General features: G+C 56.8%; 2 protein-coding genes across 2 annotated transcripts; both read left to right on the top strand.

Annotated features, from left to right (window-relative positions):
• Positions 1–3,317: 3,317 nt before the first annotated feature.
• On the top strand, positions 3,318–8,166 carry BAX (BCL2 associated X, apoptosis regulator). Its single transcript, XM_059665920.1, has 6 exons — positions 3,318–3,453; positions 4,014–4,065; positions 4,162–4,311; positions 4,893–5,028; positions 7,463–7,567; positions 7,986–8,166. Exons 1-6 carry the CDS (start codon positions 3,420–3,422, stop codon positions 8,088–8,090), a joined length of 582 nt encoding a protein of 193 aa, XP_059521903.1. The 5' UTR covers positions 3,318–3,419; the 3' UTR covers positions 8,091–8,166.
• A 2,921-nt stretch (positions 8,167–11,087) lies between these two features.
• On the top strand, positions 11,088–12,676 carry FTL (ferritin light chain). Its single transcript, XM_059665925.1, has 4 exons — positions 11,088–11,406; positions 11,569–11,715; positions 12,016–12,141; positions 12,358–12,676. Exons 1-4 carry the CDS (start codon positions 11,305–11,307, stop codon positions 12,508–12,510), a joined length of 528 nt encoding a protein of 175 aa, XP_059521908.1. The 5' UTR covers positions 11,088–11,304; the 3' UTR covers positions 12,511–12,676.
• The last annotated feature ends 1,566 nt before the right edge of the window (positions 12,677–14,242 follow it).

Raw genomic sequence — 14,242 nt, 5'->3', positions numbered from 1 at the left:
TGTACAACTTTGGACTTGCCTCTGACCTCTGGCCTCTGACCTCCTCATCTGTAGATAGGCTAATTTATCCTGGCTGTATTCGTTATCTATCGCTGTGTAACAAATTGCCCCCAAACATAGTAGCTTAAAACAACAATACACGTTTATTATCTCACACCATCTCGGAGAGTCAGAAATCCATGAGTGGCTTAGCTGGGTGGTTCTGGCTTAAGAGCTCATGAGGTTGCAGTCAGGGTGCTGGTGTGGACAGGTGTCATCCGAAGGCTGGACTGGGGCAGTAGCATGTGCTTCCAAAGTGGCCCACTCACATGGCTGGGGACTTGGTTCTGAGACACGTGTTTCTCTAGAGCAGCGATTCTCAACCTCCCTAATGCCGCGACCCTTTAATCCAGTTCCTCATGTTGTGGTGACCCCCAGTTTCATTGTTACAAATTGAACATAATGAAAGCATAGTGATTCATCACAAAAACAATATGTAATTATGTATGTGTTTTCCAATGGTCTTAGGCGACTCCTGTGAAAGGGGTTGCCACCCACAGGTTGAGAACCGCTGCTCTAGAAGATGACGGCTAATGTGCCTTCACGACATGGCCTCTGTTTCCTCTAATGCTAGTGATTTACGGTAAGAGAGAGCAAGGCAGAGCTGCAGTGACTTGTTATCTAATCTTGCAAGTCATACTCTGTCATTTTCACAGTGCCCTGTTAGTCACACTGGCCAGTCTTATTCGGCGTGGAAGGGGTATGAAAACCTGGAGATGAGACTCACTGGGGCCCATGTTGGAGATGGACTACACAGGTTCAATATAGCATCTTTCGTATTGTAAACAATTTTGACTTCGGAATTATCTAAAAAGTCTTCTCCCCTCTAGTCACCAGCTGTACTGCTTAGAGGTCTCTGGCTGCAATGAAACCCTTTCTTCCCTTTTCTGTTACTGAGGTAGAGGGAGAACTAATTTACTGAGTTCAAATAATCTATAATAATAAAAGGGTAATATGCTAATTAGACCGATGTCATTCCGGATGTCCTTCCTGATGAAGCCAGGGCCAGAGGGAAGCCAGCCCAGGTCCCGGGTGCCAGAGGGAAGCCGGTGCCAGCAGCCAGGAGAAGGAAGGCCTACTCTTGCACGAATTTTCGTGCACCGGGCCTCCAGTAGTCACAGAAAAATGCAGCTTCAAAGTTAATAGGAAACATCATTTCTCCCAAGGACATGTTTTCTTACTCACAGAGAAACTGTTCTCTGAAATCATGAAGGGCCTGGCCAGTGTGGCTTGGTGGTTGAGCATCAATCCAGGAACCAAGAGGTCAGGGGCTCAATTCCTGAGCTCGACCCCCCAGTAGGGGCGTGCAGGAGGCAGCCGATCAATGATGTTTCTCTCTCACTGATGTTTCCTTTATCCCTCTCCTTTCCCCTCCCTCTAAAAATCAATAAAAACATAAAAATAAAATAAAATAATGAAGTGTTGGAAATTCCATCAGTAAACATGAAACAGCCCATTCTCACCTGTCGGATCTAAGCCGTTTGACACAAAGTAGCAGCCTTGATTTTTCAACCGAGGTGCAGAGCTGCCAAGGGATTCTGGACCCAGCAATACACTTCTCCATTCATCTTGTCGTTTCCAAGGGTACAGGACCCTGGAGGGATGCAGGACCCACCTGGTCCTCCACAGTCCACGCCTGATGTTGAGCCTGCTTTGCTCTGAGCCCACCATCTAGCTGTCACCTACATCCCACCCTTCCTTCAGACTCTACAACCCTACCTTCTCCTCGTGTGTCAAGATGCTCCGTGGCTGCTGTTGCACGGGCTCCGTTGTTGCAATGGGTCCAATAAACTTGACTTTATCAGACTATGTTCCTGGTTACTTTAGGCTGAACACCGATAATCTTCTATTGCCGTGGCTCCCAGCCACCTTTGGGACACAGATCCCTTCTCTTTTTCGCCCAAACCCTTCATCATCTGACCCCAGCCTACTTTCCAAATCCGAGTTCTCTGTCCTTATTATTATTTATTTGCAGAAGAGATGTAATAACTTCCATATAGTAAAGTGCACGTTTTATGTGTACGGTTCAGTGAAGGTTTATTTATTTATTTTTAAATATATTTTTATTGATTTCAGAGAGGAAGGGAGAGGGAGAGAGAGTAGAAACATCAATGATGAGAATCATTGATCGGCTGCCTCATGCACGGCCCCTACTGGGGATCAGGCCTGCAGCTTGGACATGTGCCCTTGACTGGAATGGGACCCAGATCGCTGTACCCACTGAGCCAAACCAGGCAGGGCGTGAATTCTTAAATATGTGTATAGCGAGCAATCACCACCCAGACCTACATATGGCACATTTAGGGCACCCAGGGAGCCTCTTGGGGCCCCGCCCTGCCTGTACCCATCCAATCTCTCACTGGAGATTAGTTTTGCCGCTTTCAAAGTTAAAATTTCTTTTTTTTTTTTTTAAAAAAATATTTTTATTGATTTCAGAGAGAAAGGGAGAGGGAGAGAGAGAAACATCAATGATGAGAATCATTGATCGGCTGCCTCCTGAACGCCTCCTACTGGGGATTGAGCCTGAAACCCGGGCATGTGCCCTTGACTAGAATCGAGCCCTAGACCCTTCAGTCCGCAGGCCGACGCTCTACCCACTGAACCAACCCGGCCAGGGCAAAGTTAAGATTTCTTTTATTTTCACATAAACATTCACTGGCTTTCCTCATCCCAGGTGTCCTACCTCAATGAATGGTATTTCTGGCCTCTGCTGTTCCTCTCTGTTGTGCGCTGGATGTTTCTTCTGCCCTGGAAGGTTCAAGCCACGCCCCAACCTTCTGAAAATATTGCAATGACGAACGAACAAATGATGAATGGATGGATGAATGAATGAACGAATGGATGGATGGATGGATGGGTGGATGGACGGATGAATGAATGAATGGATGGCTGAACGAATGAATGAATGAATGAATGGATGGATGAATGAATGGATGGATGGATGGATGGATGGATGAATGAATGAATGGATGGATGGATGGATGAATGAATGGATGGATGAATGAATGAATGGATGGATGAACGAATGGATGGATGGATGGATGGGTGGATGGACGGATGAATGAATGAATGGATGGATGAACGAATGAATGAATGAATGGATGGATGAATGAATGACACCTATACTGTGATTGCACGGGTGGCGGGGGGCGTGACGCCAGGACCAGCTCCTGAAGGGCAGTGCTGCTTGCACAGTCACGTGACGAGTGCGGCCGGTGCGGGGCAGTGAGCGGCGGCCCTGCGGGGCAGAGCCCCGCGGCGGCCATTTTGCGGGGCGGTCACGTGGCGCGACGCACGCTCCGCGGGCTGCTCACGTGACCGGGGGCGTGCTGCAGCCGCCGGGGCAGACCCGGCGAGAGGCGGCGGCGAGAGCGGCGGTGATGGACGGGTCCGGGGAGCAGCCCAGAGACGGGGGTGAGGCGGGAGGCAGACGGGCGGGAGGAGGGCGAGCCCCCCGCCGGCCGGCCCCCCCCCGATCCCGCCTGCGGGTCCCGGGGCGTGCGATCTTCCACGCTCTCCGGCTCGGAAACTCCCGGGTCGGGCGCTGCCAGCCTCCAGCCCCCTCCTTCCCCGAGGTCCCCTGGCTCTCTGGCCTCCGCGCCCCGATCCCTTCCTGCCCGGGGCTCCGGGACCCCCGATAAGCCGGGGACCCCAGAATTCAAGCCCCCGGGGCAAGCCCGGGCTTGTCGCCGGCGCCACTTCCTGGTGGGAGGGGCGGGTCTCCCCGGGGTCCCCTCGGGCCAGGATGCTTTCAGGGTTCCCCGAGTCTCCCTTCCCGGAAGAGTGTGGGATGCGGGCCCAGGCTCCCCGCCTTTCTCCACCCGGAACCCCGTTGTCCGGGCCACCAATCACTTCACCTTCCAGGGACCCAGGGCCCCCCAGCACTGACCTCCATCAGGGGCCATGAGCCCCCCCCTCCCCAGGGCCCCCAGAACCCATGAGTCCAGGCACCTCTTCCCTCCTCTCTCCTCCAGGGCCCACCAGCTCTGAGCAGATCATGAAGACAGGGGCCCTTTTACTAAAGGGGTGAGTGTGAGGTCGATTATTGTGGAGCGGATTTGAAGCGTGACCCCCGCCCCCGCCCCCGTGCTGATGGTGCCCCCTCCTCCGTTCCGCCTCCAGCTTCATCCAGGATCAAGCAGAGCACATGGGGGGAGAGGCGTCCCAGCTGCCCCTCGGGCCCAGGGTGCCGCAGGATGCATCCACCAAGAAGCTCAGCGAGTGCCTCAAGCGCATTGGCGACGAGCTGGACAGTAACATGGAGCTGCAGAGGTGTGGCCCCCGGAACCCAGGAGTCCCAGCTCCCGGCACCCCCTTCCCTGAGGAGCACTGAGTCCAGGTCCACAGCCCCCCGGTTCCTGCAGACCTGGGGGTCTGGGGCCCGCCGCTCAACTCAGCACTCTGACTCCCAGACCTCCCCTCCCCAAGGATCTTTAAAAATAAAAAAAGAAAAAAGATTTTTATAGATTTCAGAGAAGAAGGGAGAGGGAGAAATATCGGTGATGAGATGGAATCATTGATGGGCTGCCCCCTGCATGGCCCACACTGCACGTGCCTGGAGGACCTATGACCTCCTGGATGACCTATGACCTCCTGGTTCATAGGTCGTCGCTCGACCCCTGAGCTGGGCCGGCTGGGCCCGTAGGATCCTGAAACCCTCCGTCAGGGGGTCATTTTCATTTCCCCACTTTCCTGAATGTCCATCTGGTCCCTTTCCCCTGCGTTGGCTTCTTTCTTTTCGTTTCAAACTGGGGTTGGGCCTCAGTTTCCTCATCTTTGGTCTATGGGGCGGGTGCCCCAGTTTGCATGCTCCGCCTGGTCCCCTCCGCCACCGGCTCCCCTCCCTCCTGCAGGATGATCGCGGCTGTGGACACAGACTCCCCCCGAGAGGTCTTCTTCCGAGTGGCGTCTGAAATGTTCTCCGACGGCAACTTCAACTGGGGCCGGGTTGTCGCCCTCTTCTACTTTGCCAGCAAACTGGTGCTCAAGGTGGGTGGCTGCAGGGCAGGGAGCCCAGGAAGGCTCCCCTCGAACCCGCGGGGGGCCTGGGGGGTGTGGCATCAACCCCTGTGGCAACCCAGACGGACCGAAGGATATAGCTCTGAGCCCGCTGTCTGTTCCGTCATTCATGTATGCATCCAACAGATATTTACTGGGCCTACTATGTGCCACCCTGTACTCTGCACCCAGGATGCGGCACCAAACAAAGCGGGTTAGGTCCCTGCTCTCAAGGCGCTCACATCGAGCGGCGGGTGCTGAGAGGAGTAAGCGAGGGTGGTGTGGTTTGGGGCAAACGGACCAGGAAAGACTTCTCAGGGGAGGTGACATGAAAGCCCAAGTTGGAACGACAAGGAAGGTGCAGTGACATATAAGGATCGGGGGAAAGGCATCTGGAGCGGGCACAGCAAGTGCAAAGGCCCTGGGGTAGGACCAGACCTTATGGGTTGAGGAGGCCCTTGTGGTTAGAACCGAGTAAGGAGGGGGAAAGGGTAGGAGATGAGGGCAGGTTTGGAGGGGCCTGATGGGCCACTGTAAAGACTTCAACTTCACTCGGAGTGAGATGGAGTGATTAGCTGGTTTTATTTTATCATTATTGTTTTAAATATGTTTTCATTGATTTTAGAGAAAAAGGAAGGGAGAGAGAGAAGGAGAGAGAAACATCGATGTGAGAGAGAAACAGCGATTGGCTGCCTCCTGCACGCAACGGAAGGGGGAGAGCCCGCAACCTGGGCGTGTGCCCTGACCGGGAATCGAACCCGCAACCTTTCAGTGCACAGAGGACGCTCACCCAACCGAGGCACCCCCGCCAGGGCAATTGGCTGATTGTAAACAGGAGAGTGAGGTGACCTGATTTATACACTTAACATATTATTCCAGCGAGTATAGCAAAATGTTAATTGTAGAATCTAGGTTGCAGGCGTATGGTTGTTCACTGTGAAATTCTTTTAACTTTTCTCTGAAGATTCTCATGATAAAATATTGGGGGAGGCCCTGGCCGGTTTGGCTCAGTGGATAGAGCGTCAGCCTGTGGACTGAAGGGTCCTGGGTTTGTTTCCTGGTCAGGGCACGTGCCTGGGTTGCAGACTCAATCCCCAGTAGGGGGCGTGCAGGAGGCAGCCGATCAATGATTTTCTCATCATTGATGTTTCTATCTCAATCTCCTCCCTTCCCCTCTGAAATCAATTTAAAAATATATATATTGGGGGAAGGGAAGCCCAACAAATTGTCTGGCCATTGTGAGTAGAAAAAGGGATTATGGGACAGAAGTGCAAAAGCTGAGGAGCTGGGAGGGAGTACCTGTTATAGATAGTCCCTGCAAACAATGACTGACCTGGACTCAGCTAGTAGCACTAGAGGTGTGGAAATATATATATATTTATTTATATATATATATATATATATATATATATATATATATATATATATATACACACACACACACATATTATTGATTTCCGAGAGGGAGAGGGAGAGAGAGATAGAAACATGAATGATGAGAGAGAATCATTGATCGGCTGCCTCCCGCACACCCCCTACTAGGGACCGAGCCCATAACCCAGGCATGTGCCCTTGATTGGAATCAAACCTGGGACCCTTGAGTCTGCAGGCGGATACTCTATCCACTGAGCCAAACCGGCCAGAGCTGGAAATTGATTTTTTAAAAATATATTTGTATTGATTTCAGAGAGGAAGGGAGGGAGAGAGAGAGAAACATCAATGATGAGAGAGAATCACTGATTGGTTGCCTCCCGCACGACCCACACTGGGGCTCGAGCCCACAACCCGGGCATGCGCCCTGACCGGGAATCGAACCGTAACCTCCTGCTTCATAGGTTGATGCTCAACCACTGAGCCACGCCGGCGGGCGAAATAGCCTTGTGTTTGTGTTTGGGATATTGAGGTAACGAATGAGGTGGAATGCTGGCGGTGAGGTGAGGGGCCAGCAGTCACGGTGACGGTGGGCCGGGGACCCCAGGAGGGGAGACGCAGAGACGTTCAGGGGAATGGAGAGAGGCTGTGTATGGGGCTGTGGAGTCGTCCCTGGCCTGAAGGTCAGGAGAGCCCGCTCTGGGGATGTGACCTCACCCCCGAGCCCGGAGGGACGAGGGAACGTTCCTCTGGGTGAGGCCCATTTCGGCCCGAGTATCAGCGGGAGGCGCTGGTGGGCATGGGCATGGGAAGGGCATGAGGCCCCGGAGAGCGCCACCCACTGGACTGTGTTCCATCAGAGCCTCACTCGGGCCCGCGGGCCGAGCTGCCCTCTGCTCCCCCGGGCGCTGGGGAGCCGGGGCGGTGTGTGGGCAGGCAGCCGGCAGGGCCGGTCCCGGCGCGTGGATGGCGCTGGTTCTGGCCGCGGGGCTGCGGGAGGGGGCAGAGCCGAGGACGGGGACCAGCCTGCCCTGAGGCCCGCCCACTCCCCCAGGCCCTGTGCACCAAAGTGCCCGAGCTGATCAGGACCATCATGGGCTGGACACTGGACTTCCTTCGGGAGCGGCTGCTGGGCTGGATCCAGGACCAGGGCGGTTGGGTGAGGCCCCAAACCCCTTCCCTTCCTCTGGAACCCCCCCCCAGCCCACCTCAGGGGTGCCCCCGCCCTCCGCATGTTCACCTCATCAGACGTGGTCTGTAAATGCATTTCCTCGCGTATCTGATCCACCCTCGGTTCCTCGGGGACCGGATGGCCTCTTTGTGACCTTTGACCCGGTGACCTCTGACCTCCCTCCCGGTGACCCCCTGACCTGCCGCCTACTTTCTGCCCTCCCCGGTGGGTGCCTCCACTTCTTCTGGAATCCTCAAGTTCTGTGATAACCCTTTGACCCCAGCTCTTGAATAACTGTTAGTCTTCGGCCCTTGCCCCGCTCCCGCCCTCTGACCTCTTCCTGACCCCCCCCCCCCCCCCCGGCCGGAGGCTGCATTGCCGGAGTGACCGATGTCCCTGTCCCCAGGACGGCCTCCTCTCCTACTTCGGGACCCCCACGTGGCAGACCGTGACCATCTTCGTGGCCGGGGTGCTCACCGCCTCCCTCACCATCTGGAAGACGATGGGCTGAGGCCACCGGCCGCCTTGGACTGTGTCTTTTCTGCATAAATTATGGCATTTTTCTGGGAGGGGTGGGGATTGGGGGTCAGGGGCCTTTTTCTTACTTTTGTAATTATTGGGGGTTGGGAGGGGAGGGGTGGTTTCGGGGGGGGGCAATAAACCTCTTTCGGGCCACACTCCTGCGTCTGAGTCACTGGGCCCCGCCCTGGCTGTCGGCTGTCGCAAGAGCCCAGGCTCCCGGCGCTGACACATGGCGCGGAGGGTGCCCAGCGCCCTCTGGGGGTCAGGGATGCCCCAGGTCCTGGCCCTGCCCTCCAGGAACCTGCAGTCTTGAGGGGGAATGGAGGTGACTTCCGATCACTTGTGTCAGGACGTAGGGTGTTGACCAAGACAGAGGAGCGCAGGGCTGCAGGGGGGCGGGCGGGCGGAGGGCAGGTGCAGGGGACAGAGCAGGCCCCCCGCGCCCGGGAACCTCCACTATAAGGCCAGTTGCACATTTACTGAGATGGAGCCGGGTGGGGGGAGGAGGAGGTGGGGTGCTGATCGGACCTTGGGAAGACTCGGGGAGCAGGGGGAGCTACTGGAGGCAGGAAAGCTGAGGAGGCGAGGATAGGAGGGTCCTAGGGGGCAGACCAGGCCCAAACCTGTGTGGGGGCCACGGCTGGAGACGGGCTCCCGGGCTGTGGGGGGAGCGGCTGGAGGAGGAGGCGCTCTGGAGTCTGGCCTGGTAACTGGGTGGGGTGTCCAGAGCGGAGCAGGTCCCAGGGAAGATGGGCTCCTTAAGGCCTGGTGCCTTAGACACCAAGAGAACGGGGATGAGAGAGAGGGAGCCCGCTCGGTCACGGGTCTTGTCCCTTTTCGCCAGGCCCTGTCTCTTTCTAACTGTCCCCCTCTCTGTCCCCTTCTTTTTTTTAAAAAAAAAAAAATATTGATTTTTTTACAGAGAGGAAGGGAGAGAGATAGAGAGTTAGAAACATCGATGAGAGAGAAACATCGATCAGCTGCCTCCTGCACACCCCCGACTGGGGATGTGCCCGCAACCCAGGTACATGCCCTTGACTGGAATCGAACCCGGGACCCTTCAGTCCGCAGGTCGACGCTCTATCCACTGAGCCAAACCGGTTTCGGCTGTCCCCTTCTTTCTGTCTCTGTCCCCGTCTCTCTGGGTCTCTGTCCCTCGCTCTGTAGGTCTGTCTCCCTCCATACTCCAGGTGCTCCAACCCCCAGATGTCTGTCTGTCCTCCCGATCATGTGGGTCTCACCCCTTCCTCTCCTACCTGAGGCTAAAGGTCTGTAGGCTGCGGCGTGAAACCTGGTGAATGTGTAACTCAGGCCCCGGTGGCAGTGTGCCTGGGGCAGCTCCCCTCCCCTCGGGGCTGTTCCCAGAGTTTCCAAGCCAAGGGAGATCTGTCTGGCCGATAAGATAGCAGAGAGGGGAGACCAAGTCACCGTCCAGAGAGGGGACCACATGGCCACAGGCAGCAGCCCGAAGGAAATAACGGGGGAACTAAACAGGCAGTGAAGTCAGACAGAGCACACTCCAGGCTGCACTTTGGGGGAGGGGGCCAGACTGGGGTCAGAGCCAGCCGGGCCGGGTTCCCAGGGTCCCGGGGGCCGGGCAGCCGCTCATGGGAGATGAGGTCAGTCAGTAGCCCGCCCCCGCCCTCCTGCCTGAGCCCCTTCCTGAGCTGAGTTCAGCATGACTCAGCACTGCTGTGCTGGCCACTGGCCCAGACACCCCGCAGGACCCCAGGCACCAGCCGGGCCCTGCCTCTCCCTGGTCAGGGGCACCCCTGCCTGGGCTGCTCCGTGCGGCTCCAGGTAAGTAGTGTGAGGGCCTGGCAGCCTCCCGGAGGGCACTTCCACAGGGTCCAGTCCGTCCTGTCCTTTCCCCCCACAACAGGAGGCTCCGTCCTGGTCTGGGTCAGCTCCGCCTCCCAGACCCCAGCCTGGACCTGGCACAGTTGAAAAATGTACTTTGGCCGCAGACAGACGTCCCATCCGCAGGCCCCCCTGAATCCAGGGCCTCCCTTTGTGACTTAGAAGGAGCACGTGTCAGGCGAGGCAGGGACAACCTCAGAGAGACTGCTTCAGAGCCAGAGGGCACCCCAGCGTCTCTGGCTGCCCTCCAGTCATCTCCAGGAAATGCAGCCTCAGAGAGACCCCAAAGCTCCCGTGGCGTTTCACCCCACCCCATCGCAGCTCCCAGAAAAACAGTGGGCCTCTGAGAGGGCCCCAAGGCATTCCAAGGGCCCCAGACTCACTCTCAAGGGCTCTCCAAGACCCCCTTAAAAAAAAAAACAACCCCTATGTACTGGACTTCCGAAAGCACCCTTCTCCCCCAGTCTTGGGGTGACACCAAGGCTCTAGAACCCCTGCTCTTTTAATCTTGCAGCTCGCCTCTAGGGCCTAAAGACCCCCAGGAAGTTTCCAGAAAAATAGGTCTTCCACTGCGAACATTAAGGCAAAAAATAAATAAAATAAAGTAACCCCACCTTTCAGCGAACCCCGGGGCTCCCCTCCAACCCATCTTTCAGAGAGACCCCCAAGGTTCCAGAAACACCACCTCACTGTCTTCCAAACTTCCCAGTGATCTGGGGAACCCTCAGCTCCCAAAGCAGACCCCAGTAATTTGGAGGCCCCAGGGTTCCAGAAAAGCCCATGCTCCCAGAGAACCCCAGAATCCAACCTACTTTCCTGAGGCACCCCCACAGGATCAATCTCCAGGGCTCCCAGTGTCTCCATTAGTCTGCCTACTAGAGACCCCCAGAATCCCTTGACTATCCCGAATCAGCGCCCCCCCCCTTCCAAACCTCCCCCCCTTCAACTCCCCATTTCACAACAACCTCGAGCAACAGGCGCGTGACTTCCCCACCTCCCAGGCGGGGTCTGGGACTCCTATCTGCCCCGGATTGGTCACTCGGGGCCCCAGGCCCTGCCCACCAGCACCACGGATTGGTCCAGTGCCCCCCCTGCCAGGCGCCCCGGGCGCTATAAAAGAAGGCGCCTGGCCACAGCCCCTCGCAGCGCGCTCGGAGCTCCCGGATCTGTCTCTTGCTTCAACAGTGTTTGGACGGAACAGACCCAGGGACGCCCCTTCTTCCAGCCTCCGGCCACTCTCCTGCGTCTCAGCCACTCACCACCTTCAGGACCACCCCGGGGACCAGCCAACACCGGTTTTGTTTGTTTTTTTTCTACCTTAAACCCCTTATTGCCGGACAACCATGAGCTCCCAAATTCGCCAGAATTATTCCACCGAGGTGGAGGCCGCGGTCAACCGCCTGGCCAACCTGCATCTGCGGGCCTCCTACACCTACCTCTCTCTGGTAAGGGTCCCCGGGGCACCCCTGGCCCGCGTTCCCCGCCACTGCGCACCCCGGGCTCTGCGCCCGCGGGGCCCTCTTTGTTCTGCTGGGCGGAGGGCGGAGCCTGCACGCCCGGGCCTGGCCTCCCCGCTAAACCTCCGTTCCCGCCATCTCTCCCCGCAGGGCTACTATTTCGACCGCGACGATGTGGCTCTGGAGGGCGTGGGCCACTTCTTCCGCGAGCTGGCGGAGAAGAAGCGCGAGGGCGCGGAGCATCTCCTGAAGCTGCAGAACAAGCGCGGCGGCCGCATTCTCTTCCAGGACGTGCAGGTAGAGCGTGTGTGGGCCTGCGGACTACATCTCCCAGCAGCCCCTGCGCGCGCACGGGGTGCCGGCGCCCCCCGCCGTTTAGACGCTGCGTGGGCTTCTGGGAGATTTTCTGATCTGTGTGCGTTCTTGTTGTGGCTAGAAATGGAGGCGCAGCGTGGTCTTGGAGGTGGGGGGTAGGTGGGGGGGGGGATGCTAGACGTCTCTTAGGCTAGGCCCTTTGCCCCTGCAAATGTTGGGGGGATGTAGTTTTTAGTCCTTTGCGGGGTATGTGGCCGATTCTGAGCCTTCTGTCCGGCGTAGAAACCTTCCCAGGATGAGTGGGGCAAAACTCAGGACGCCATGGAAGCCGCCCTGGCCTTGGAGAAGAACCTGAACCAGGCCCTTTTGGATCTGCATGCCCTGGGTTCGACCCGTGTCGACCCTCATGTAAGTACCCCCTTTGTCCGCATCTGCCCATCCCAAGACCTTCCCTGGAATGGAGTTTATATTCTAAGCCTTGGCCTCGCTTGGGCCAATTTCCATGGGAACAAACGTCGTTCCCCCGTCTGTCTGTCTGTCTGTCTGTCTGTCTGTCTGTCGTTCCCCCCGTCTGTCGCACTGTTATCTGCAAGTGGCAGCATTGTCTCTTCTCCTATCTCTCAGCTCTGCGACTTCCTGGAGAACCACTTCCTGGATGAGGAGGTGAAACTCATCAAGAAGATGGGCGACCACCTGACTAACATCCGCAGGCTGGCCGGCCCCCAGGCTGGGCTGGGCGAGTATCTCTTCGAGAGGCTCACCCTCAAGCACGACTAGGAGCCGTTGGAGCCCAGAGGCCTTTCCGAGGCCCCCCCCCTGCACCCCCTTGGCGTCTCTGGCTTTTACCGGAGCCTCTTCCCGAAACGCCTAGCCATTCCTTTAACCACCCCGGAGCCCTCTCCCATGCATTGGACCAAATGAGACAATAAAGCTTTTTGCAGCAGGTGGTGGTTTTGTGTGTGTGCGCGCCTGCACGCTGTGGGAGAGGAGGCGGGATCTGATTTCGCCAGGCTAACGGCACTGGGCTGGCAGGGCTGGCAGGGAGGGAAGACGGGATCCCGCCAGCCACCTGCGGACCTGTTTGTAGCGGTTCTCTGCTGTCAGACTAACGGCCCCACCTCTAGGGTGGAGCCCGGACTCCAGGGAGGGGCTGGTGGCTGCAAACAGACACTTAGGAATGCCAGACAGAAACCATACCCTTTTAGTCGCCAAGTGCGGGGCCAAACTGGCTCTTTCGGGGAGAGAGGTCTAGAATTGCAGCCCCTTTATATGGGTGAGTGGAGGGTATTAGTACGTAAGTAGCCCATGGCCACCAGGAGGCACACCCAGACCTGACCTGCTCCAGGCTGCTTGCTGCCGTTACTCCAATTCGAGGCAGGCGACGGGGAGACACAGTCAGGTGAATCTGAGGGCCTGGGAGCACATGATGGGCACGAGCTGCTGAGCCAGGGATCGGGGGTCAGCACGGAAACGGGGAAGTGAAACGGGACCAAATCATCCGAACGGGAACTGAAGAAATTTGAAGCTGAGTCCCAGTTACACAGTGACCCCCTGCCCTTCCCCGTTTGGGGTAGAAGAACCCAAGAGGAAGTGGCTGCTGGACACACCTGTTCTTTTTGTCCACTCAGCACCACGTTCCTGCTTGTCACCCCACTCTGATGGCAACTGGTGCTCCTGGGGGGGAGGGGCTTGTGTGCCTGTGCCACCAACGCAGCAGCCGACCGGAAGGATGAGCACGCACACATCCAAATCCAAACATCAGAGCTATTTACTCCCCTGGAGAGCAATTGGTGCAGAGATGTACTATGACCTAGTAAAGACTACAACTGAAAGGACAAATATTTTTCCTGAAAATAGAACTCTCCAGGGGACAGCCTGGTCCGAGACCAAAGGCCGCAGAGCCCCGGAAACGTGCCCGCCGCCAGCACGGTCCAGCAGAACTTGGTGGCAATGATGAAAATGTTCTATAGCTGCAGCCACCGACCAACAGGATAGCCTGGAGCCACATGTGGCTACTGAGCACTCGCTTGTAGCTAGTGCTGAGGGATTTAAAGAGCCCCACATGGCTCATGGGTTCCATGTGGATCCCTTTTTCTGACCCAAGTTAGGTCCCAACTAAACAAGACAGCCCTAACGGGTTTGGCTCAGTGGATAGAGCATTGGCCTGGGGACTCAAGGGTCCCAGGTTCGATTCCGGTCAAGGGCATGTACCTTGGTTGCGGGCACATCCCCAGTAAGGGGCGTGCAGGAGGCAGCTGATGGATGTTTCTCTCTCATCGATGTTTCTAACTCTCTATCCCTCTCCCTTCCTCTCTGTAAAAAATCAATAAAATAAAATATGTAAACAAGACAGGGGTGCCTTCCCATGAAAGAACACTGGGAACCACAACAGCAACCCAAGTCTCTCTGTGAGAGCAGAATGACATTGGGGGACCCGGGGTTGGGGCGGGGGACAGGGGGGAGAATAGAGGAGGGAGGGAAGAGAAAGGGGGGAGAGGCCCACCAAATC

The sequence above is a fragment of the Myotis daubentonii genome, chromosome 15 (assembly GCF_963259705.1).
Source record: "Myotis daubentonii chromosome 15, mMyoDau2.1, whole genome shotgun sequence".
In the NCBI taxonomy this organism is placed as follows: Eukaryota; Metazoa; Chordata; class Mammalia; order Chiroptera; family Vespertilionidae; genus Myotis; species Myotis daubentonii.
The sequence above is the reverse complement of the archived record's forward strand: the minus strand, read 5'-3'. Positions and strand labels throughout refer to the sequence as shown.

What these genes read in the sequence shown, in the direction of transcription:
- BAX (XM_059665920.1), top strand. Translation starts at nt 3,420, where the DNA reads ATGGACGGGTCCGGGGAGCAGCCCAGAGACGGGG. An exon ending in GGAGCAGCCCAGAGACGGGG is followed by an intron (nt 3,454 to 4,013) that starts GTGAGGCGGGAG and finishes TCTCTCCTCCAG; the next exon opens with GGCCCACCAGCTCTGAGCAG. An exon ending in TCCAGGACCAGGGCGGTTGG is followed by an intron (nt 7,568 to 7,985) that starts GTGAGGCCCCAA and finishes CCCTGTCCCCAG; the next exon opens with GACGGCCTCCTCTCCTACTT.
- FTL (XM_059665925.1), top strand. Translation starts at nt 11,305, where the DNA reads ATGAGCTCCCAAATTCGCCAGAATTATTCCACCGAGGTGGAGGCCGCG. An exon ending in CCTACACCTACCTCTCTCTG is followed by an intron (nt 11,407 to 11,568) that starts GTAAGGGTCCCC and finishes CTCTCCCCGCAG; the next exon opens with GGCTACTATTTCGACCGCGA. An exon ending in TTCTCTTCCAGGACGTGCAG is followed by an intron (nt 11,716 to 12,015) that starts GTAGAGCGTGTG and finishes TGTCCGGCGTAG; the next exon opens with AAACCTTCCCAGGATGAGTG.